At 40.7% G+C, this 26,308-nt stretch overlaps 1 protein-coding gene across 1 annotated transcript in view; it reads right to left on the reverse strand.

The window, feature by feature from the left end:
* Positions 1–1,715: 1,715 nt before the first annotated feature.
* Positions 1,716–26,308, reverse strand: part of chd7 (chromodomain helicase DNA binding protein 7) — a 71,751-nt gene continuing 47,158 nt past the window's right edge. Inside the window, 22 exon segments of the mRNA XM_033982036.2 lie at positions 1,716–3,485; positions 3,488–4,264; positions 4,625–4,802; positions 4,884–4,988; positions 5,092–5,235; positions 5,312–5,509; positions 5,901–6,122; positions 6,627–6,797; positions 7,816–8,061; positions 8,669–8,835; positions 9,290–10,156; positions 10,741–10,943; positions 11,319–11,736; positions 12,105–12,211; positions 12,681–12,810; positions 17,447–17,550; positions 19,195–19,284; positions 21,007–21,166; positions 21,397–21,596; positions 23,527–23,738; positions 25,807–25,917; positions 26,004–26,183. Of these exon segments, the coding sequence (XP_033837927.2) occupies positions 3,379–3,485; positions 3,488–4,264; positions 4,625–4,802; positions 4,884–4,988; positions 5,092–5,235; positions 5,312–5,509; positions 5,901–6,122; positions 6,627–6,797; positions 7,816–8,061; positions 8,669–8,835; positions 9,290–10,156; positions 10,741–10,943; positions 11,319–11,736; positions 12,105–12,211; positions 12,681–12,810; positions 17,447–17,550; positions 19,195–19,284; positions 21,007–21,166; positions 21,397–21,596; positions 23,527–23,738; positions 25,807–25,917; positions 26,004–26,183 (5,097 nt within the window). The 3' untranslated portion in view covers positions 1,716–3,378.

The following is a 26,308-nucleotide window of genomic DNA, read 5'->3' on the forward strand; positions in this document are numbered from 1 at the left end:
TGAAATATATCAAATTCTTCTCACTTGTTAAATATTATATTGCTATGTCATTCAAATTAAAATGTATGATCAGGCCCAAGTTGGATTTTCACATTGTGGGAGAGTAAATCTCCCACAATGTGAAATCTTATGAGCATTTCCTTGTAAGCTGTTATCATAACAATTAAAACCGTTCATGGTGTGTCATTATGTCTGTATAATGTGAATTTTGTGTAAAAAAAAGAAAAAAGATAAAAATATATATATATATATATATATATATATATATATATATATATATATATATATATAAAATAATGTCCCAGTTTTATAGGCCAATTATAAATGAGCTGATTTTAAATCAATCAAAAGATCAAATGTCGACTTGCTGACATAGCAGCCATGTTTTAGCAGCCATGTCTAGAAGTTTGAGAGTGGGGAGTGAGGGCACAGTCCAGGGTGGGGGGCAGATGGGGGGCAGAGGGGCGGCTGGTGGATTTCACGTCCCACTTCCTCTAACGGGGCGATTAGGCCAGACGTCTGTCACGCTCCTCTCCTCTCTGCTCTGTCTGCCAGGAAACAACCAGGACCCTGAGGAGCTGCTGGAGCTGAGGGGATGGACACTGGGCTATAGTCTGATACTTGACTTTGATCACTTTGATTATAATTTTGTTAATGAATACATTTTTTATAATCGAAAATATTTTTTTCATGTTTCGAATGCAAATTTAAAAAAAGGACAATATTGCCTTTGGTGTTTTGGAAATATGCAAAATAAATATACAGTGTATATTGTCTATTGTATAAGGAAACAATTTTACAAAAGCCTGCAAGAAAATGACAGATAAAAACTGAACTGAATAAAAACTTGCATCTTCCAAAGTGATATTTCTGAAGTGGTGTAGAAACAGTCCATTCAATTTTAGTAAATTAGTTTTGTAGTAGCCTACAATTCGTGCATTTGCACATTTCTGATGGACTGCCATATCATTAACATAATACAAAAAAATACTGAAGGTACATTTTGTCCAGTATCAACTTCCCACATGGGCTGGTAAACATGTCCACACACTCACACACCCACACCCACACCCACAGTGACCCTCCTGTCAGTTTGAGTCCTGTCAGCAAGTCCAGCGGGAGAGCAGCCATTTCTGACACACAACAAACAGCCACAGAGCCAGACTCCTCCCCGTTTCACACTGCACATCCATCTGACCCAAATCTTTAGTTAAACTACTATACTCTAAACTGTTATACTTTTACTATTATTCAAAACAAACATTATGTATGTTATAGAAAATGTTTACCTCTAAGGGCATAACAATCATTTGTTTTGTGACTCATGATACAAAAGCCTTAGTCTAGTTATGTGTGTAAGTTCAATTACATCATTTGAAAATGGAGGAAATGAGTTTATACAACTTAAATATAGTGCAAAAAAGGGACTTTTAAAATATTTTCCATAGTTCTCCATGCAAATCCCTTTATGCAATTGTTCCTTAGAAATGCCTTTTCATTGAAATGGTCAGTTTTTGTACAAATTGTATTCCAACTAAACAATTTGTTCTTTCACAGAATAACATAATATAGACATTAACATACATTTTACAAATTTGGCCAAAGAATTAATGAAAAAAAATCAGAATACCACTTAAATGTATTTGAATAAGAGATCTAGTGTAGTGTGAAATTTTTATTTATTACTTTTGCATAAGGACAATGCAAACACACAGTTTGGTTTCCTAGGCGAATATCATGATTCACTTTTATTAAAAGCATCATAGCTACAATTCATCATACATGATGTCTCCAAAAAAACAAAAAAACAAAAAGACACACACCAAAAAAAGAGGAAAAACATTTACATGGTATGTCTGTAAACTTCAAGGCTAGATAAGAATTTTGAGGTAATGCTCTTCAGCTTGCTGGCTAAAAGTAACAAAAAGTCCATTTTCAAGAAAAGTAGCTAAGTAATAAAGGTACCTGATTATTTTAACTCTTTAACACCAGTGCATCAACAGGAACAGAGTGAGACAAAATTGATTGCAGTACATATCTGTCATTTACAGTTTTCTCTATTCATACGACACTTGTGGTTATTCATATAGTGTGTTGCGAGTGTGGGTGAGTGATGTTGGACATTCAAAAGCTGCCTTGGTTATTGCTGTCTCAGCATCAGCAGAGAAGGGCCTGTGACAGCAAAGGTGACCCCAGCACTGTCCAGTTGGCCCTGTGAAGCCGGGGAGAGTCTGCCTGTCTGCTGGAGCAAGTGTAGTAGACCTGGCCACAGTGAATGTACTTCCAAATGTCTGAACCTCTAGAGGCGGTCGGGAATGGGCACGAAAACAACTCAAGCACCCCCTGTGTGCTTTTCAAGTATTTCAAATGGACTGAAATGTGTGTGCTGTGGGGCCAGGCCAGAGTCAGTGTGTTTGACTATAGAACAGTCTTTATTAAGAGAACAAACGAGGGAGCAGCACTTGGTCTGAAACTATCGGAAAAAATGTGTAGCAAAAATAACATAAAAACAACTTTTCATTGTGGCAGCAAATGGGAATTCGATCAGCTGATGTGCCTCGTTATAGAAGAACCATCTACCTGAAGTGCCACTGCTCTGGTCTATTCACAGGAACCCTCAGAAGGTGGCGCTGTTGGGGCCTGGAAGACCTGTCCATCACTTGTCTATAGAGGGACTGGACCAGGCAGTGGACATACTGGATCAAACAGTGTGGGACTGACAGTACTGGTTCACTCATACAGTCTAACCGTGGGTTCTTTAGTGTATGGGTGAAGTAATGTATAGGCAGTGAGTGAGACTGGCCTTTTCTTGGATATGTGAGAACTAAAAATACCTGCTCTAAAGTAAAACAGTTAAATCAACCATTACATTTTCCTTCGCAGCAGCTTTGTCAGACAGGTTAACAATGGATAATAATGCCATTTGAGAAGCACTGATTCAAGAGACGCTGCCAGCAACAAACAATCCTGAAAAAGAAGGAAATGAAACTAAAGAGAACCATGGTTTGAGAGCTGAAAGCAGCAATAATAATAACAATAATAATAATAGTACTAGTGGAACCTGGTGAGTCCGACTGAGAGATGGTGAGAAAAGAGTGGGCACGAAGGCCTCTACCAGAAAAATAGAAACAGTCTTTGTGAGGATTTTCCCTGACTAAACTATCGGTCAAAAGAGACTTGTCACACCCCCGCCTCTCTGACACATAGCGAATACACCTGGCCCAAAATACAAACTGAAAAATCAACAATTGAAAGAAAAAAAAAACAAAACAAAACACAAAAGTCAGTCGTTAATAGTTTGGATATTTCTGCTGGAGGCGTGTAAACGTGAAGAGGTCAGAGGTGAGGAAATGTCCAAGGCTAGATTCAGTTCATGTTTCAGTCACTTTTGTCCTTCTGCGGAGACTGTGCTTCCTCCTCATCCTCTTCCTCGTCCTCCGCAGCCATCGCCCCGTCGTCCAGCAGGGAGTCTTGGGTGTGTCCAATTCATCGTCCTCAGCTCCTGCATCCTTTTCTGATCTGTCCTTCTCGTTGCTTTGGGAGTCTGAGGGCCCTGTGGTGCCCCCTAGTGCTCCGGCCATGGCAGTCTGCAGCTCAGCCAGTGTGGAGGCAGAGGGGAAGCCTGGCATGAGCCCACCCAGACCTGGAGGCAAGAACATGGAGGGGTAGAGCAGTCCCGGGGCCACTGTGGAGAGCAGGAAAGGGTTAAAGGCGAGAGAGTTGGCGGACATTCCAGCAGCGGCAAGCAGGGCGGCAGCATCTCCGTTTAGAGTAGCATCAGCTGATTCAGTCGTGGAGGCTTGTGCTGCTGCCTCTTCTGCTGGTTTATCCACTGAAAGTTTGGCATCTCCATCAGCTTTCTTCTTTGCCTCTGTTTCGCCATCCTCAGCTCCTTCGACCTCTTCTACCTCCTTGTCTTCATTCTTGCCGTGCTTATCTTCACCCTCCTCAGATGTCCCGTTGGTATTTGCAGACACAGTAGCGGCAGACGGACTGGAGGTGGCAGTAGCAGTGGCGGCTGCAGTGAGATTACTGCCGAACAGACCTCCCAAGCTGAACATGTTGGGCAGAGCGGCCATATTGGGAAGGGCACCCACTCCTGGCATCATGAGAGGAAGTATGGAGGCTGCGGCTGCAGCCTGTTTGGGGTCAGCGGTGGGGAAGGCCATGAGTCCAGCGGCCAACTGTAAAGACTGGAGGCTCTGAAGAGAAGACAGGTCCATCCCACCAAACAGACTGTTCAGCAGCAGAGGGTTGATGCCTCCTATAAAGTACAAAAAGAGTTAAACAAAAACCAAATAACAAAACAGAAAAAAAAACTACTAATCAAGCTCTGTTAAGACACAAACATTAGATAAATATTAGCATGAGGGTCAATACAATAAGTTACCAATGACTAGATAAAATCCAGACTTATTCAGGTTTAAAACGAGGGTCAAGTCTGGACTAATCATGGAATCAACATCCCACAAGTAGCACAGACAGAGAATACAATGTGTCTGACTGAAATCAATGAAGACAGACTGCTAACAAAATAATAGTTTATAAGTGAAGAATTTACTTTTGTAGCAGATTTATTGGCAATAGTAAAATTTTGCTACAGTGCTGATTTAATGTTTCATACCTGCAGAGGATGCTGCTGAGGCCAAAGAAGCCTGAGCTGCCTGAGCTGCTGCCACTTGTGCGGCTGCTGCGGCTTTGGCGATTTCAGATTTAGGCCGACGCCCCCTTCGTCTAACGCCCTCCTCTCTCACCACCGGGCCGGTGAGGAGGCGGTCAAACATGGCTTCTGGGAGGAAACCCTGGGTAAATGGAAAGTACTGTGTTAGAAAATATCCTTTAATACATAAACAATACAAGACAACTCCAGCAGAAGTACTTACAGACTGTTTCACAATGTCTGTCCAATCAGGGGAAATGGAAAACTCTGGGTTCTCCAAAAGCCATCTGGAGAGCTCTTTCATGGGGGGAGCCATAGCACCACCCATCTATACAACAAAAGATTAAAAATTAGTGCCCAGTGCTTGGTATGATAGGAAAATGTGAGAAATGCATACAAGTTAAAATACTACCATCAATACTACTACTTGCCTTGCGTCCATTGCGTCTATTGACTACAGGCACCCTCTCGTCTCCGGTCAGGGTGTTTATGTCAATCTTGTTTGGGTTCGGCAGCGATGGGCGTTTCTGCTTGGGCTTTGAGAACTGAGACAGGAGCATTTCTGCATCAGTCTTCTGCAACAAAACAAGAAAAACATGTTATTACAGCACTCAAAATGCATTAGAAATTAATCAAAGTGAAAAGACTTACTGGTGCGAATCCAGACATGTCCATAGCAAATGAGGGGTTCTGCCTCAACCACTCCCCCAGGTCTTTGTTGGACACTGCAGCCTCTTCGTCGTCCAGACTTCCAGAGGCCAGAGAGCGGCCAGTGGGGCTCTGGTCCGGCACAGTGATGGGTCTGCTGGCAGCTTCCACATTGGCCACCTTCACAGTCTCTGCCTCATCCTAAAAGATAAAAAAGAAAAACATTAGTTAAAGTTGAAGAAACCCCCCCCCCCCCCCCGAAAACAGACATACCCAACTTAAAAAAACATGCTGACTGAGGCAATCTGGATTTGTTATTTGGAACCAACCGATTTAATTCTACATTGAAAACCATGAACCAAACACAAAATGTAATTATATGTTGTAAAATGCATACACAAGATTGAATTGCATTTTATAGAAAAAAGAGCACACAGAAATTTGACCTTTCCTGATAACTGTACTAAGTGTGTATGGATTTGTTTTAAAATAGTCTTGATCCATCATAGAACTAATATCACATGAAGATGATGGAATGTAACTTTCAACTCCAAGAGACTTCTTTGCCCCATAGGAAACTTGTTCCACTTACCCCAGAGGGTCTCTTGTTTCCCATAAACATCATGTCGAGGGTCTCCACATTTTTCCTTCGTCCCCGCCTCCTCCTCATCATCAGTGGAAGGTCCATGTCCAAAGACCCATTGGCCCTGTGTCCCGTGGAGGATGCCTGCAACAGGTCCATCTGAGCCTTGAGGGAGGGGCTAAGGCCACTCGAAAAACCAGCCAATGAGGGAGAGGCTTTGTGGTGCATACCCTGGAAACGAGATTAGGAAGTTAGTGTTGTACTTAGATGGATCAGAAGACAAAAACAATTAATAATCTCCAAAAAATAATAGAATATCTTGTAAAAAATGTTGTTTTTTAAAAAATGTAGATCTTTTCCAGGTGTTGCCTTCTTATAAGTTTTCTTAAATCTTCATTTTGTATTCAGAGTGGTCTTGACAAGTGAATTTCTCTGACACATCTTACTACCAATTCTAAAAAGGTCTTATTTTAGGCCCTTTTTCTCAGTAGTAGCATTAACATTTATGTTACCACTTTTTATTTATTATACACTGCAACTACAGTGTAAATATGTCAGATAATAGCAAAGGCGCCAATTTCCATCTGTTGTCTATTGGCACATAACATGGGAACAAAGTTACAAAACAAACCAATATGACCACTGTGAACTCTTCGAGGTCGCTTAAATTTGCTGGTATGGCTGTCATAAAGAGCTCCTAAAATAACTAATACAAACACTAGAGTAGACCCTCACCTTTGTTAAGTCTATGGCCTGACTTTGGGCATCTGTAGTGGAGTGGCTCTCTCGGAGCTGAGCCACCATCTCCATAAGGTTACGCCTCTTCGCCGCTCTCTCCGCCTCAATCTCAATCTTCCTCCTCCTTCTACGCCTCTGTTTGGGCACTCCTAGACCAAGAGCATCCTCCTACCGGATGGAACATGTGTTACAGATGTACAACAGGTATTAATGTATTCTAGGGCTGAATGATTTGTGGAAAATATATTTGTAATTTTTCTGTCAAGCATTGCTGTTATATTTGAGATTTCAATTTTAATAGGATTCTGTTCTCAGTTCACACTGAACTGAGAAAAAGACTGAAACATGAACTAATACAAGAACCACGTTTCAGAATGTCGGTACAGATATGAACTACAGTGTTAGCCATTTTTACAAAGAATAAGACAAAATATTGTGTTGTGTATGGAGGAAATTGTAGTACTTAAAAAAAAAAAATGTAGCCCTTGAAATTTGCCAAATATATCCATTCAAATTGATCCAATTGCATCTTGCAGCCCTAATGTACTGGACAGTAAGCAAAGTTTACACCTGAATAATAATGAATCTATTAGAATGTTCAGACATACTAAACTATACATACACCAGGGATCCTTTTAATGTTTCACTTTCAAGCTTAAATCAACCCATTAACATCAGATACACTATGACAGACATGATGTACAATTCCTCTCATTAATTTCAAATATTATGCAAACCAATTTATACAAACCTTGTTTGCAGTTTGACTCAGTAGTTGAATGCTAATATGCAACTCTATACGAACAATATTTCAATTTTGCGTAAATACTGCATTTGATTATCACAGTGGGTACATGGCGAACAAATCACATCAACAAAAACACTTCATTAATCTATGATTTTTTTAGAGTAACTGTTGAATTTGAAAACAAAGAATGAATTATAAAATGTCTTCTTTAATTTTCTTTGCCACATTTCTAGTTTGCCCTTTTTTGCATAATGCTCCTTGTCAAAACACACTGCACAAGTGACATCAGAATCCAAAGCAACTGTTTAAAAGACATTTTAATAATCTGATAACTCCATAAATCAGATAATGATCATATTTTTGGTGAGCATGTAAACATAGCTAGTGTCACTTGTGCTGCATTTCCATTGTAAAGTAAACCAGACTTTTGACACGTACATGGACTTGTGGAGACAGCGTGGTGTCCTCACTCCCGCTGTAGCCCGTGTGGAGGCCGGCCATCGCCAGCTCGGCCAAGCTCCGCCGCTGCTCCATCCCTGCGGCGACAGACGGCGTGGAGACGGATGAGCCGTGTCCAGGCAACAGGTTTCCATGGAAGTCAAAGATGTGGCGACGGTTCACAGGCCACTTCCCCTTCAGCACGGCCTCGCAGATGTTGTCCATTCTGTTGATCATCACTCGATCCTGGGTAGAAAGGATGCACAAGGATGCAATCAGAGGATCCAACCTTTACTCATTTACTGTTATAATTATAAAGTAGTCTTGTTTTTGTTAAATATAACAAAAAAAACTCGCAGGAGATTAATTTTTAATTTTAAAGTGAAATGTTTATTACATTTTTCAGGATGCCTTGAAGTAACTTGAAGGCTGCATTCATGTCCTGGTTTGATCCCTGATTAGTCCTCCTGAAGTAGACTTTGTTTGGTCCAGATCAAGACCTGGTTTCATTAAAATCCTTTCGAGTAATTTTGTCACTCATTTCTTTTGTTTGTGTAACATATTTGCACTGCATCAAATACAACTGTTAGGACTTTGGCACTTAACACTTTATAATGACACCACAAAGCATGAAGCAAGCAAGAAAGACTCATTCATAGTGAACTATTTCATACCCTAAACCAAACGTTTAACCCTTAAGTCTTATGAAGATTGACTGAGGCTTAGTTACTACTTAATTCATAATTAACAAATAGTTTAAGTTTTTCTTTATTAAGGCAGTAAATAGTGTAGTTATTGTGTTACCCAATGTTTTGGGTTGGAGTGGCCAATACAGAAGCGCCATATTTCTCACCTTGGGCCAGAAGGAGAAGGCAAACGTGCGTTCCTGTAAGGCCTGCAGAGCTGAGGTTTCTGGGAGGTCATCTGGACAGAATCCGTCTCTGGTTTCATCTCTGGCAGTTGTGCTCAAAGATGCGATGCTCTCCTCGTCAAAGTTTTTCTGCTCAGATGGTGCGCTCGCTGTGGTGGGACAGAGAGAGTCACGTGGATACTTAATTAAAAAGGTTTTCAAATAGTCATCATGGGATAAAGCTCATTTTGGTCTCTCGCCTCTGGAACTGGACTCATTAAAACACTGCCAAGTCATGAGGGGGGATCGGAAATAGGCCTGTGACTGGGAATGGGCCAAAATGAAAAGACTGGTGGGAATCTAAAGATATTGGCTGTAAGAATATGAATAGTCATTTACCATAGGTTTATAATAATTTGTCTTTACCAGTGCAAGCCTCCACATTAATACAGATTTGAAAAAACTTTACATCTGCTTTCCACAACAAATGGGATGATAAATGCAGTCATTTGCACCTAATCCCCTTCCTAAAAACTCTCTATTAAGGCTTTGACTATATACTAACCTGTAGTGGCAGGATTTTAAAAATAAAAGCAGATTTATTTTCACTTAGCCGTTTCGCACCTTCAGCCTGAGATGACTTTTCAGATTTGTCATCTTCGTCCATTCTCTCCTCTTCCTCCTCCTCTTCTGGACTCTTTTCAGGGTCAGCTGACTTGGGAGATTTTGGAGACTTGGGGTTGACTTGTACCTCTGTCACTTCCTCCTCCACTATCTTGATTTCAGATTGTGCTTTGGGAGGGGAGGCGGGCTGTTCCTTGATCTCAGTTTGGTCCCCGACAGCTTCAATAGGAGTCTTATCATCACTTTTGACTGGTGAAGATACAGCCTTCTCCTCCTTCACCTCTGTTGTGTCCATTTGTTCAACTTCCTGTTCAGTTTTAACCTCCGATTTGACAGCAACTTCTTCCTTGACTTTAGCAGGTTCAACTTTGGTGCAAGAAATGTCAACATTTTCTTCGGTTTCCATTTTAACTTCATCCTTTCCCTCATCAATAGACAAATTTAGGGCCATGCCTGCAGCCTCGGCCGCTCTCGCCAGTTCGGCTGGAGTGGGGAGGGGCCCAGCGCTGCCCTCCAACACCGATTTAGCCACATCTCCCTGGGCTGCCGTGGTAAATCCGGACCCCCGTTGGCCTGTAAAACGCTGGTGAGCTTCCAAAAAGGACAAACCAGGATCGTTGAGTATGTGGTAATCCGTTCGGCTCACTCCGTGTTTAGCTGCTCCCAGGAGGAGGTCGCGGTCATGGCGGCCACACTCCCACCACTCGGGCAGATCAGGAGAGGGCTGGCACAGCTTCAGTCGCTCTGAAAGTAGGGGATGGGGCAGGACTTGCTCTCGGATGCGCCGCAGCAGCTCAATCCGGTACAGGGTCCGAGAGGCACGCTCCTCAGTGATGGGGTCAATGATAAGGCTGGGGTCTGGGAGCTCTGAGGGGAAGAAAAGACAGTATTCAGTATGTACACAAGACCATTTTTCAAAGTAATTTCACTAATCTTCAAAGACAAAATAACAATAGTCCATCAGAGCAGACAACCCATTGATCATTGTTTTAGTAACACTTTATCAATTATATCTTTCTTCATGCTTTATTAAGGGATTGTAATAGCAACATTGTTTATTAGAATGATTCTGGCTTAGTAAATACTTCATTGATACCCTAACCCCAACTTCAACCCTTTAAAAGTAGTTGCTAATCCTTAATCATTCTAATAATAAACTATTTGTTTATCAGTCTGTGAATAGTGTTAATTTAAAAAAAAATTAAAATGTCACTTTATAATTCTGTGTGTATATATATATATATATATATATATATATATATATATATATATATATATATATATATATATATATATATATACATACATACATATATATATATACACACACACGCACATATTATATATATATATAATTATTATTATTATACTTGCAGTGATCAATATAAAGAAAGAACATTCAACCTTTTGTATAAAAATATATGTAGAATGACAGTATCCATTTAACTTACCTGCATCATTCTTCATCCTGCAGACTCGTTTACACATGGCAATAAAGGCATAGTAGTATTTCTCAAGGCTGTCATCAGTCTTCTTGTCCAGTCTGGCAATGGACCTGAACTGAGCCCAATCAAACTTCTGTTTCTCTGTGTCAAAGACAACACCGAAAGTGGACACAACACGGTAGAAGTCTGCTTCCTCACGACGGGTCCATCTATAACAACACAAAATGCCAAACTAAGAATACAAAGGTTTTTTACAGAGATAATTAGAGCAAACATTTAATCACATTTAAACAAACATGAAGATGTGGTGCAGGGATACCAAGGTGTTACAATGTTGTGGAATTGGTTTAACAGGTTGCTGAATGTCCAGTGTTCTGTCAATCACCGTTGCCATTGATAATACTACAGTTTGGGCATAAATTGTTTACAACATTGTATTATTTTTATTAATTTTAGCAGTAGACAAGTCAGTCGACTAGTTAATCATTTCTATTGCACAAATCACATTTTTAAACTCCTATTTTTGAGCCAGTTGCGGTCTGAAGTGTGTTACTGGTCAAAATACCAAATTGTTTAACTCTTACCTCTGTCTCCTCTCATAGTACATAGCTCCATCAGGCATCAGTGGACTAGCAGCCAACACTGGTGAAGCATCTGGCATAAACTGCGACCCTTTGGCGAAGTACGCTCCTCCTTTGGCCAGGTATGCATTTCCGTCCGCCATGAACACCGCGGCGCCATCTTGAAGGAAAGCAGTTGCCCCGCCCCCAGCTTCGGTTACCATGGAGATTGATGGCATAAAATCACGCCGCCGCCTTCTCCTGCCATCCGGTCTGTTGAGGGCCTCTTGACGCAGCAGTTCTCGGCGGTTTGATCGCTGGTAAGCCGTGATAAGGCGACGCAGGCGGGCTGTGAGGGCCGAAGCCGCAGGCCAGTAAAGCTTCTCGTTGGGTCCAGGAGCTCCACTTCCTGAAGCAATGACTTGCCCGTTTTCAGATTTACCTGAGGATAGAGGATGGCCAAATTGTTATTTTAAAAGTGTGTCTAGGGCTGGGCAATCAATGACAAGTAAGAAATTCTTATTTACAATGTGGGCCTGGGTATTTAAAAGGATATGGACATAAATGGCAAGGCAGCATGTCTAACCACAATGATGATGCAGTTTCAACGTCTAACCAATGTGAACAAAATTAAGCTCAGTTTCGGTTAAGATTTAGAAACTAGAGGCAAGTTGTCATTATATTTTGTAATGACAGCCTTGTGTTAGTAGTTGAGTTGTGCCCGTTTATTATGTTGGTTATTTGAAGAAGTGGGTGTGCATGTTTAAAGGCTTTCGGTGCAATTTTCCGTGCACTTTTTAGTGTGTTTACCTTCAGTCTCTCCATCCGCAGTGTCATCCAGAGGGGAGTTGGTGAAGTCGTCCATGTCGTCCTTAAAAGGCATACGCAAAGGTTTGTACTCGGGATCCTCATCTTCACTGCAAATCAGAGAACACAAAACATTAGGCAGACAAACTTAAAAGTATTTCTAGGATGTTTAATACTGCAAAATATCCAGAAAATGTATTGTGATGGCATGGAATAATTATGTTAGGTATTGACATTTCAAGTTCCATTAACTCCAATGTCTCCTCAGAACTCATGAAATCTCTTGGATGAAAGACTACTGGTTTTAATAAAAAAAATATATAAATAAAAAATCTATTTTGTATAAATTTGTAAGTATTTTGGTTAAAGCACGCTGTGATTTTAAATTACACTGGCTGGTATGGTAAAAACAAATTTGCAGCATATTGTGATGTCCCATTATTACTGTAGCCCACTTCAAAACTGTAAAGCATTAAAAAGGCCATTTGGATTTAGCTAAATTCACTTTTGGCAACTCTAAATCTCGCCAAAGCCAAAAGTAGCAGTGACAGAAGTGGACAGTGATGGGTGCCCTCTTACCCCTCGACGCCATCTGCCATCATGTCAGTGCCCCTCTGCTCGGCCGCGATCGCCTTGGCGTCTGGCATGCCCACTCGCTCCAAGAAACACAGCGCCGGGTCGGCTCGCATCGAGTTGTACTTCTCATAGCCTGGAGACGAAGAGACAGTGTGAAGAGGAAGCAAGCACAGAGGCCGTTTTAGTGTACTGACATGAAGGACATTTTACCAGTTTAAATTAGCTAAATACAGATTTAAATGTTTGGGTTTATAAAATTTGAGATGTTAAAAAAAAAAAAAAAGAAAAAAGAAAGAAAGAAAAAACTCCCAAGGAATCAAATTGGATGTGACATCAAATATTGAAAAAACAAAACATGTTTATAGACCACACAGCCATGTTTAGGTCCCAATCCACTATTTTGAAAACGTGTTGCGAAAAATTGCAATTTTTATTTATGTAAAAAAGACAAATGATTCAAGTGTGAATATAAGTTTCCCAGCAAGCACCCTAATGGTATTTTTAAAAAGTGGACTGAATTTTTAAACTGAATCCTAAGCAAACCCTGAGAACTTAAATGAAGAAACAAATGAAACCATTTAGACTTTCAATAAATTGAAGTGGAAGCAACAGAAAAATCCTAGAAAGAGGAAACAGAAAGTTGTGCCTGAACAGAAGTGGTGCTAGGATGCGCAGACACCCTGGGCATCCATATTAAAATGAAGGGAGACAAAAACAGTGGCAGAAGGGCAGACCCCAGGAGCCAGCTGCTGACAGGCTCAGAGTTTGTGTGTGTGGACAGAGTTAGCAGCATGATGCACGTGCACGTCAAGAGTGTGCACGTGGAGAGGGGAGGGAGCCTGCAGGTGCTCATTTGTGTCAAGAGAGGGAGGAGAGAGAGAGAGGAGAGAGAGAGACCAAGCAAGCTATAGGAGAGAAGAGGGGATAAGCAAGGAGAGAGAGGGGAGAGAGAAGGGAGGAGATGGAGGGGAAAAAGGGGATACGCTAGGAGAGAAAGAGGGAGAAGAGGAGTAAGCAAGTAAGCAAGGAGAGTAAGGAGAATGAGGGGGTAAGCAAGAAAAGAGGAAGAGTGAAGAGAGGGGAAAGAAGTGTGGAGAAGCAAGTACATAGGAAAGAGAGAGGAGAGAGAGACGTGAAACACAAGTGTTAGAGAGTGGGAGAAAGACGGAGTAAGCAAGAACAGAAGTGAGAGCGATGAGAGGGAGAAAGAGGGATGGGAAAGGACAGGAGAGTAAGAGAAAAGCAAAAAAAGAGATTGGGAGAAAAAGGAGGAAGGGCGGGCAAGAAAGATATAGCGGAAGAAGAGAGGAGAGAGAGGGAAGTGTCATGGCGTCCATGTGAGTGAGCTAGTGGGTGTTTGTCCGTTAGAGGCATTCAGGCAGAACAGATTAGACTGTGCAGGTCCTACTGAGAAATCGGCCAAAAGAGGGAGCAAAGGAAGAAAGATATGAGTTTAATGATGAGGAAATAGAAGAGGAGAGACTGCAACCTGGAAAATGCATACAAATATAAAGCAAAGGTGTAATGGGTATCAGCACTGGTACAAGGAGTTCAAAGGGATGCTACAAGTAAATTTCAATATGCTTAAACAAAAATCAGTAAATTGGCAGTGAAGCAATGTGACAAATATGGTTGGTTATGTGAAAAATAAATTATTAAAACAAGATAAATATGTTATTAAGGCAATGCAACAAGTGAGGATATAATCAGGATTGCAAAATTGTTCATTAGATCAATCAAATTACAGAGAGGAAATTACAGAGAAATAGATGGAATTAATTAGTAGTATGCCTAACCACTTGGATAGATGAAGAAAACATGCCCAAAATTGTTAAATATTTGGATGGTGAAGATGAATGCCATAACATGATTACTGAGCTTAAGTTCAAGAATTGATGTACTGCTTTGGGGATTAACCTGTATAATATTGTTTGGTGGCGGTTTTGCAGCATTAGAGAAAAATAATTCTCACTTAGAAGGTTGACTAGAGGGGAAAAAATAAAATGAGAAAGGGAAAAGATGAGATGCGGTAAAAAAAAGGAAATGCAAAAAATGCTTTCAGGGGCCCACAATGAAAGGAAATTATGACAGTGGTCGCTAATGGAAAAAACAGAAAACTGGACAAGGAGGGTTTTGTCATAAAAGTGGAGAGAAAATGACAGGGGGAAGAGACCGAGTGGAAAAAGAGGAGTGCCGCCATAACATGACCACATCATCGTCTCTTTAACCTTCTTCCTCTCCATCACATTTCAATTAGGAGAGATAGGACGCATTGTTCCTAACCTCTTCTGTCACCAGCTCACAGCACTCCCAGCCTGCAGCCAAGCGTTAATCATCGAGCCCTTTATAAGCCATAACTCTTGTGCCTTGTGTCTGCATATGAGGCTGTGCTATGTATGTGTGTGTGCCCCTCTCTACCTCTCTACCTCAGGGGCCTCCCATGTGAACGCGGATTATGATTAACTATGGGTGAGCCCTTTTTGTATTCTTCCCCCAATGTGTGTGTGCATGTGTGCGTCCTAATTGAATCATAGAAGGTGGCATTGATGGAAAAATTATGACAATTAAGCCAAATTAATATGAATGAGGGTCTTCATCTACAGCCCACATGACACCCATCCCATTGGCCTGTCAACCAGCGTCACATTTAGAGTTAGCAACCAAAGGTGGGCCAACAGGGAGATTGAAGAAACTCATTTTTAAGTTAAGCATGTTAACCATGTCATTAAGCCAGACCTGATTCCCAAAATTAACACCTGTAACACCCTCCAAAAGAGCAACCACGCGCGCTTAAAGAGGCAAAACGTCAGGAGCCATCAATCACGATGCCACCACATGCCGAGCCAACCCAGCTGCGTACCACAGTTACCACGGAAACACCAATCAACCGGTGGCAGTGGCTGAAAGTGGGTGGGGCCTGATTGTGTGTTTAGAGGAGGGTGTCAGACGCGAGCCGCTGGGGCTGCTGACAAGTTATGGCTTTGCAGCAATGGTGATTTACAATGCAACTGGTTTACCAATGGGTGGATTGCATTGTGCTTTGGTTTTCAATCTGGTTTAAACAATGTAATATGTTTACTCTGGAAAATGAAGACGATAATTGAGAAGCATACATATAAGCAATAGGTTTGGCCAAGGTAAAAGTTGGTAAATTTTGTGTTTTTAAGACAGAGAAATTTGTCCCATTAGTTGGATGCCAATTAGCTCTGGTGTATGTCCTCCTCGTTTCAAAATATGACTGCTATCTTGTAAGAGATTTGATTTACATGATTTAATTAAAATGCACTGCCATTTAGGAAGGTAATACTATTGATAACCAGTGTTTTGTCTGGTTTAAACAAAGTTGAGGTTTTGGATTTTACATTGACTGATTATAGTAATTTCAAGATGATGCCCATTTCTGCTTAAAATCTATCAACTATCATGTAGCATTACACTATACATATCTATATATGGTTTCCATCCACGCAATTGGTATTCAGCCCTGTAGTTTTTGTGTGTTTTTTTTATAATCTCACTTTTCAACTGCAAAGTTTGAAAAGTGAGATTATAAAAATGACTACACTTTTGGTCAAGTTGAACATTTCTTTTGTGGCTTCTTTTCAGATAATATTGTCCTGTAGTAAGCTTTTCACTTTTAACATTACTACCATGAGAAAAAGTCACATTACATTTGGCAATCAATTGAGAGCAATCTTTTAAAAGGTCCCATATTACACAAAATAGACTCTTGTGAGCATGTTATAATGCCGTTACCTCATCAAAAAAATATCCAGAGCTGCATTTTGTTTCATTCACACATGTTTTGGTAATCCTTTACCATTAGTCGGTCTACATCTCCAAAGCTCAAAATGCTCTGTTCCACCTTGTGATGTCATACAGTGGTCATTCTCAAGTTAACAGCCATCTTTTACCTTTTGTTCAGTAGAGATTGGCGATTTCAGGACTGAAATCATCAAAATTCTAGTTGTATGGAGTTTAAAACCACAGTGGAGCACTTTCTGTATTACCACATGGCATCACAAGGTGGAACAGAGTGTTTTCTGTGATGAGGAAACATAACCAATCAGAAAATGGCGTAATATGGGCCCTTTAAACATAATAGTTCCTCTGTGTTTAAAGTAGCAGGATTTGTACATTACCATCAACAAGAGGAAATGCAAATTGGACTAATCCTAAAGATGAGTGATATAATAAAACATCCCTGAGCCAATTAAAGGTATACTATACAGCTTTTCTGGTGAAGGGCTACTACCCGTTTCCTTGAATATGTAACTGTTTTGCCTGTAATGTTCCACGAATATAACAAAAATTATCCATCACCATGAACACATGCAGGTGATGACAAAATTACTGGTCAGATCTGTGGCGAAGTGTAAGAATACAGTAAGAATGCATGTTCTCCTAAGCTTTTTCTGTAGGTGAGGCAAGGCAAGTTTATTTGTACAATACAATTCGTACACAACGTAATTCAAAGTGCTTTAAAGGATAAGAAAGATGCTAAAATCACAATACAACAAATCAAACTATAAAAAATTTTGCAACCTGTAACAACTGTAACTGAATAAATGCGAGACTAAAGCCATACTGTGGAACATACCAGGCAAAGCAATAAAATATCCATTGAGAAAAGCAGGTTTATTTATTTAAAGGTGCTTTATGTGGCTTTTCTTGTGGGGATACAAGAAAAGGTACATAGAGCATCTTTAAATACACAAACTAGCTGGTTGATGTGTACTGAACTTAAGCTGATCAGATGCGTTTCTTACCATGTTTGAAAACTCCGATGAGCAGAGACTTGTCGGCCTCAATGTCCCACCAGTCAGCGGGGACCTCAGCGTGGAGTGGCTGAGGAATCCAGATGTCCAACTCACTGAGGAAACAAAATACAAGGGACTAATAAAGGCAGTATTTGAATGGGAAGGCAGCTTAAGAAGACTAAAATTAAATACATAACAGAAAATACCTTTGGGGAAGGAAAATGGCAAATTGTCAAATGGTGATTTCAGTTTTAGATGGGTAAACGCAATTGAATTTGGATAGAGATTGAGTAATTTGCAATGGTCAATATCAGCTTGGGGCTTACAAGAGGTTTACAGTCAATCCTCTATCAGTAAAAGTAATGTGATTTAGAGCAGATTTCTGACTTAGAAAGAAATTTCACCATTTTAATGTTAAACGGCAACGATTTAAAGTCTGTTTATGTTCAACAAATTCATATATAGGGTTTTGTATTTTTTCTGTGTGTGTTTTTTAAGTTTATAAACTCAAATGTCATGAGGAAAAAAACTTCATCTTCAGAAATACTGTGGACCAAAACAAATGGGCATCTGCCGTGGTCAAAGTTTCCTCATTTCCTACTTCACTAAAAGTTTGAAACTTAACCAAAACAAACTTTTGCTCAGCGGTAAAATTGAAAATGTAAGAATCTGGTTGACAAGTGTATTGTTACACATGTTAATGCACCAGACTGGAAATTTCAGACTAATTTTGTGTTTTGGAAAGTAGTAAATCCTCCATTATGAAAAGGTGTTTGCTGTTGGTTAGTGGGAGAAATTGCACAATGGAAGTAGATAGACCGAGGGTGACAGAAGAGAAGAACCAGAGAAACGGTCCCTTATCTCGGCAAACAGCAGCATGCCCGGCCTTGGCACCACATCGACAGACTGGCATGCTAAATCCCCCTGGCATATGTTGGCACAACGGCACCCCGTATGCTCACGTCTGGCACGCGGCAACACACACACACACACAGGGGCCTGTCACAGTAGCCATCGGCCGGGGGAGGGGAGGGTGGAGGAGGGGGACAGAGCGGAGAGATCGGCATGAAGTGCACGTGCATCCCATTATAAATGCATTCACATCTGGGTGAAAGGGTGGAGAGCGGGGGAGGGGACCTAAAGATGAGACTCAAGTGCACTGCGGAAAAAAAAAAGAAGAGTGCAATGGACAGATGGCAAGAAAGTCTAGAGCAACTGACGGAAAGGTGCAGCGAAGGACCACCAGATCAAAACATCCAGTAGAGTACGCTTCGACCGCTCTGAAGGTCTGTGTGCAAAATGCTAATGACTTAAGCTTGTCAGAAAATGTAAAAAAACTAACTAAATGGGTCAAAATTGTAATAAAAAGTGCATTCCCCTGGTACACAGCGATGTGTGTTGTGTCTGTCAGAATAAGAGAAATCCCGCCAAAGAGGCCAGTGGAACAGACCAAAATATATCCCAGTAATAATTTATAGGACTCATTAGTAGCCATCTCTCTATTACATCCAGTCATGAGCCATTCGCCACATAAAAGGCCTTTTATCTGCAACAGCTTAACACGCAAATTACGAGGGCCATGGAAAGTATTTCTAGTTGGGAATCAAATATGTCTGTATTTGAGAAGGAAAAATAGCAACAGGTGAGAAAGATTAGGAGGACAAACAACTATCTATATTTTGTGCAATACAAAGAGTTACATTTATTTAGACCATATATTTGACTGTTTTTCAAGAAATGTCAACTTGTGCACAAACCTCGAGTCTGCTCCCTCCAAGATGCGTTCTGCCAGATCTCCAATGACTTCCTGCCTTAGATAGTACAGCATCCTCACACGCAGCAACACCCTGAAACAAGAAAAAAAGTTAAACCCACTGTTACCAAATGCTCAAAAGGTCACAGATTTGGCACATTTTTCTGTCAAAAATATGGCTCATAACATACGAGTCAGATCTGATCTTGTGACATTGAAAATAACATGGAGATCTGCTTTATCTGTAAACATTTGTCACCACATTAGTCACCAGGATTTAATGCCAATAATTCTTGAGGAGTGGAAGAGGGGGGAGGACACGAGAGGGAGGAGCAGGCAATAAAAGACACAGGGCTGGGACGGAAGAGGGACAAAAAGTTTGGAGAGGCAGTGAAAAAGACGAGGGGGAAGGGGAGGCCGAGAAGTCATTTGCAACTCATTCTGGTGTGGGGCGTTTGTGCTTGAATGGCATCACAAGTTTAGTGGGTGCGTGCGCGTTAGCTGGCAGCCTGTGTGTGCTCATCCATCAATGTGCCAGGCCTGATTAGCCACACAACGCTGTGCTCCAGCCTAGCAGATGGCACCACATAATCACCCCCAAGTGTGTGTATGTGTGTTAGCGAGCGTCTTTCACCCACTTCCAACAGGTCTGCCAGCAGCGCACCTGGTCTGGCACGCAGCCACGCAAACGTACACAAACACAAACAAACTCCCTCCTCAAGAAAAATTGTGAGAAAAAAATTCTAGGGATTCAATCTGGACTAGGGTGGAGTTTATCCCTGACAACAGCACTGACCAGTCTGATCCCAAATCTGAAGTGACTTAAGTGGCTACCCTGTCCATACGTATATAGGACACAAGCAAATGATTCCTTCAAGAAATGTAGCAGCAATGTGTGCGTCTCTTAAATGTAATAGTAAGAAGACACTGACCACGAACTGCAAAAGGTTATCAAAATACATATGCATACATTTCCACTTTTTTCAAAACCTCATTCCTTTTTACGTTATGAGTAGTGAGTCCATAAGCTTTCCCAGTAGCCCACATGTGGAGCAAAAAACTGGTGTGATTGACACCTCACTCACCTGCTGTTGGCATCAAAAAGAACCCCATTTCTACAGCGTTTAAATAATTAAAATGCATTATTCATAATTGATCAAAAGCTTTAGATTTTGAAATATTTTGGTGAAAATTAAAGAGCAGTGTTGATATACTGCGCCCATTCACAAGTTCTCACAAAGTAAAATACAGTGGTGGTTGTACATTACTTCAAGGTCCTATATTACATGAATTTTTGTTTGACTCTCAACATTATAATATGGCTTAAAGCTCCTATTTCATCAAAAACATACCTGGAGCTGTGTTTTGTTTCATTCACACATGGTTGAGTAACCCTTAATTATTACGTTGTCTATATCTCCAAAGCTCAAAATGCTCTGTTCCACCTTGTGATGTCATGTAGTGGTAGTTTTCAAGTTAACAGCTCCTTTTACCTTTTGTTCAGTAGAGACAGAAAATTCCAGGGCTGAAATTATCCAAACGATTCTAGTAAAAATATATGGACTTTAAAACAGTAGAGTAACAGTAGAGCACTTCCTGTATCACCACATGACATCACAAGGTTGAACAGAGTCTTTTCTGTTTGAGAGAAGAACTCAGCCTAAATGAGTTTGTAAGTGTGAACGAAACAAAACGCAACTCCAGGTATGTTTTTGATGAGGAAACAACATTACAACATATCAGACAATAGTGTAATAAAAGCCTTTTAAAGATATAGAGTGAAATGATGTAATGCAATGGAAGTATAGGCTCCTACTTGTTGCAGTGGTGTTTAAGATGTCTTTTGTAGCTGTCCTCTTGCAGTAGGTGATCAGGGTTGCAGCTGGCCAGCCACTCTGCACGGGGCATCTGTGTGGCAGGGGCTGGGAGTTTCCCCTTTTTGCCCTTTCTGCCGCGAGGTACAGGGGTAGACAGACCTGGGGAGGGAAAAGGGGAATTAATTTAGTGTAATTACAGAGAGTTGTAATCACTTACAGGGCAAACATCTCAAGCAGGAGTGTTTTAATACCACCATAGGGGCGGGAAGAATAACCAACACCTGTAATCTTATTTCTCCTCGCACATTTAAAAATCATAAAATTATTGTCCAAGTCATATAGGGAGCAGGGGACTCTAAATTGCTTTAGTATTTCTGAATATAATTTACCTGAATGGTTACTGAGTGTTTTGGTTGTCCCATCCTCGCTTGGGGTGATCAGGTCCCAGATGAAACTTTTGATGTTCTCATCACCACGGTAATGCAGCAGGCAGTAGGCCAAAAGGGCTCGGCAGATCGTTTCTACATCGGACACCTGCAAGGGGCGCTTGAAACGGCCATGAGAAAGGATGTCACCCCATCGTCCCCATCTGAAAAGAAGACAAGTCTGTCAGTGTACCATCACAGCAAAGCAATGATAACTGAGCATCAATTGGGCAAGACAAGTAACAAAAGCTTTATGACAATAAATTATTTTAACAAGTATTTCTTGAGCTGCTCCTTGAGATAGAATTTATTTTCTTTTTGTGGTTAATTTTTTTTTGTAGTTTATCCTTAATACCAGATTTTGTGCATTATTTATGCATTTTAATGCATTTTTAACTCCTGTGTGCAAAAACTCTTGCTTCAAATTGAATTGACTCAAGTCCAAAGTAGTGCTGCAACGTTACTCTTACTGGAGTACAAATTTTTTGCTGCTCAACCCACCACAGTCTACACATTTCTGACCTCTATATTCCATACCAAAGATCCAACAAAACAACTCAAAAACACAGATCAACACTAGCTAAACTGGTGATTTAAAGTGTTAGTGGCAGCCTAACGAGTCCCCCCCCCTTCAGCCTAAAGTGGATCAAAGCCAACCCCCCTAGACTATCACACCCAGAAAGTCGACTGCCCTCAAGGCTGATGACGCAGTGGACAGAATCAGACCTGCACACCACATTCTCCTAATTTATCTATCGAACAAAGCGGTTCTGGGATATAGCTGAAGCATTTCTCGCTTGGCCTCAAAATGGTGGGAAGCGAGAATATGGATGATGGGAAAAGACAACAGTGCAGTGGGCAGAGGGGACAGCCCCGGTCAGACACTGTGTTTTTGTGTCCTACAGCCTCGGGCCACAAGACTAGACTCGAACAATAACAACGCTGACATCTCACTAGCACCACTGTTCTGCCCTGCACAGACACAGCCAGTCAGCCATGAAAAGGGAATGGCGAACTCTGGTAGTCAACAGCCCTGCTAGTATGCATGCAGTATACAGTACAGTGGGGCTGTGTGGACTGGATACCATGAACTGTGCTTGGATAGAAAACTGGGTAATAACATTGGACATGATCTTTAAAGGGCCCATATTACGCCATTTTCTGATCCATGTTATAATGTTGTTTTCTCATCAAAAACATACCTGGAGTTGTGTTTTGTTTCATTCATGAAACACAAACTCTGCATATTTAGGCTGAGGTCTTCCTCTCAAACAGAAAACACTATATTCCACCTTATGTCATAAATACAGGAAGTGCTCCACTGTGTTTTTAAACTCCAGGCATCTTCACAAGAATCATTTGGATGATTTCAGTTCTGAAATTGCCAATCTCTACTGAACAAAAGGTAAAGGGTAGTTGTTAACTTGAAAACTACTGCTTCAGGACATCACAAGTTGGAACAGTATTTTGAGCTTTGGAGATTTAGGCAGACTAATAATAAACAACAAAACAAAACACAACTGCAGGTATGTTTTTGAAAAGTAACATCATAACATGGCGTAAAGCTCATAACAGTCAGTTTTGTGTAATATAGGACCTTTAAATAACATTTCACTAAATGTGTCAAAGGAATTAAGAGTGAATGTCTTCAAAAGTCAATGCACTTTTGCTGGTCCAATTTGAGAAATGTAAACACTCCTTGCCAAAACTTTAAATTATACATAGTTGTACTCTTCCTTTAATTTATGTAAAGTTCTAAAAGCTAGAAGTAATTTGTAGTAATTAAAAAAAAAAAAAAACCCTGTGAAAAGTAGATGTATTATAGCAACTGCAATAAAATACAGGACACAATCTAGTTTAGAGAAGGAGACAATGCCCCATTGAGACCTTCAACATCCTTAGCGTTACCTCCTGTCTTAACTTGAAAAAGTTAATAAGAATAGGCTTGAATATATACAATCAGCTCATATTTTGCAGAGGTAGTGAAAACATTTGTTGCAGGAGGCCAAGAGAATGTCAGAGTTGTGAGAGAAAAAGAGTATATGCAGGATCAAGTTAAGCAAAGGCCTTAAAATGTCTGCTTTCAGGACTGACCCATAGACTAGGAGGTTCTTCTCCACTCTGAAGCACTCAGACCGTGGGTAGCCCTGTGTCTTGTCTTGGGGTCTTCGTGGTTTGGATGTGGGCTTGCTCGGTTCATCGTCATCGCTCTCCAACTCTGAAAACTCCATCATCTCGTCCTCCTTCACACTGCTAAAGTGCCGCGTTTGCTTTCTCACACGTGGTGTGTCAATCACCAGTGTATTCTGCAGATAAATATAAATGTCAATTAGAGTTGTCACAATACTAAAATTTCAAACTTAATTTCAAGGAAAAGTATGCAATATTCAGATACCATGACTGGGTCTTTATCATCATTTCTGATACACATCAAGATTCTAAAACTATTCAGGATACGTCAAATTTACTCCCATCTATGCATTTTTTTCAGTTTCGATGCTAGCTTTAGAAACAGTCTTTGGATATTGATACTTTTGACAACCTTAATCTCTCAATATTCTGAATTTTTTAAAAATACATTTTTAGTTAGGTTGAACACACCTGCTATAACAATACAGATTGAGTCAAATCCTCCAGCTAAGGTATCATCTGTCTCAAACACTATGCAAAACACCTTCTGGTTAGCTTCCACTTAGACGCTCATTTGTACATTTCCTGCTTGCTTGGTTTCTTCTGACGCGAGACCAAGGAAAACATGACATCTTTGCTACAAATCTCCGTAATTGGATATTTGGCCCCTAGTTTCATTTGTGATGCTGAGAAAATTGCCGCCCAGCTCGGATATAAAGTGGCATTAATTATGTTGCTTAATGAAATACATTTTTATTGCATTAATTTGATCATTTTCCCCCTTCTTCTCACAATCCACATTAATATGCGCAAACATGGCGGTAGTTAGTTCCACAATTATCACAGAGAGACGCAGTCATTTTCATTTCAACTTCACAACATCACACAATAAGAAAATCCCGGGGGAGCAAGCTTGAGTGGAGTGTATTCAGGCTTGTAGCTGGATTAAGTGTTCCAGTAGAGGGCCCTTAAAAGAGGCGGCCACAGCGTAGAGAGGTGGTAAAAAAAATTGTGAATAAAAGGAGAGGGAAAAAGTCAAACAGAGCGCACGGATTCGGGCAAAGCTGAAAATAAAGATCCCCGTTAGCAGGAGTGTGCATGTACAATGCAATGGCTTAGTGCTTATTTCCGTGCAGTTTTTCTTTTTTGGAGGGGAGTGCTAGGCCTAAGTGATATCTCTGTACCCTCCAGGCATCTGCGCCCTGTTAAGTGGAGCTAAGCAGCTTACTCGCACGCTCAAACACACACACTAGAGCAAGGAAACATGGGTAATTAAGGAAGAGAGGAGATTCCCAACTGTCAATATTAATCTCTCCCTCTTTCTCTCCCCCTGTACCCAACGCGTGGTTTCCTGGTCGCCCCTTCTTTTCTCAGTCACAAGCGATGACTAAATACCACTGATAGTAGTAGCTCCAGAAGGGGACCCACCACCAGCTGTGTGTGGCGTAGGATTTATAACAGCAGCAGGTGTACAGTGTGTGGGCTGTAAATATAAATGTCTGTTTTTGTGCTAGCGTGATCCAATTTTAACTCTTTAGGAGGAAAAGAAAGAATATTATGCGTGTCGAAAGAAAGCCTGTGTGATCTGCAAATTAAAAGGTACACTATGCAACTTTTCTGGTGGAGGGTAAGCTACCTTGCTTGTTTCCATGAAGATGTTATTGCTTTGCAACAGAATGGCATTAAATGTGGCTACCTTGGATTTTTATTGCTCAAAAAAAACTAGCAAAACATGCATTCTTACTGCGAGTGGGCTTGCATCTCCACTGTTTTGATATGTAACTTGGCTTGTTGGAGTCTTCATGAATTAATACATTTAATGCCATATTGTGGAACATTCCGAGAAAAACTTACATCTGGAGACAAGCAGATGGGGTACCCTCAACTAGAAATATCTAGTTCATCTTTAAATTCTAACCTATTAAGGAACATGTGGTGCTAGAAAGCATACTACAATCTGAATGCTGTACCAATAATGTCATGTTCAAATCTGAGCATCTAGTAATAGTCATCACCAGCCTATATCTTAATTGCATAATTTAAACTGAACAAGAACAGTTACTGTTTATATAATTGAAAAACACCATAGTGACATGACCAAGCCATCTTTGCCTCTACTAAATGAGGAGCCAATGAATATAACCCTGATTAAAATCAAGCAGAGCTATAGTAGTATATTAGTAGTCACTGGATATGGCATTCTTTTCATCAATACATGATGACTGACAACTGGCTGGTGCTTACCCTTCCATTAATGGCATCAAGGTCCAGTTCAGCCTTTTTGGCCCATTTTTGCCAGAAATCAGGATCTTCAAGAGAAATATCTGTTCTGTTTCCAGTTGCGACAAAGCTGGCCTATAGACACAATAAACATGTGATAAGGAAACAGACCATAAATGACCTACACAACTGCATTTTACAGTCTCAAGTTTGTATTTCACCTTGGCAAAAGTAGACCCCTTGCCCTCAGACTCGATCGTGATTGTGTGTGTTCGTCTCTGCAGGATTTGATCAATGTCTTCTTCACAAAACTTAGATCCTTCGTCCTCTTCATCCATAAGAGCTCCATAGGCACCTTTTCTCAAAAGGTCCTCAATCTCCTTCTTGGACAACTGCTGGACCTACAACAAAGAATGTTTAGTGAACAGTCAAATGATGTTTAGAGGATTGATTTAAGGTTACAATTTATAAATTAGGCAAACAATTAATATACTTCATAATCATCAAGTCAGAGTAAAACAATTTT

This window comes from Periophthalmus magnuspinnatus, chromosome 17, assembly GCF_009829125.3.
Source record: "Periophthalmus magnuspinnatus isolate fPerMag1 chromosome 17, fPerMag1.2.pri, whole genome shotgun sequence".
In the NCBI taxonomy this organism is placed as follows: Eukaryota; Metazoa; Chordata; class Actinopteri; order Gobiiformes; family Gobiidae; genus Periophthalmus; species Periophthalmus magnuspinnatus.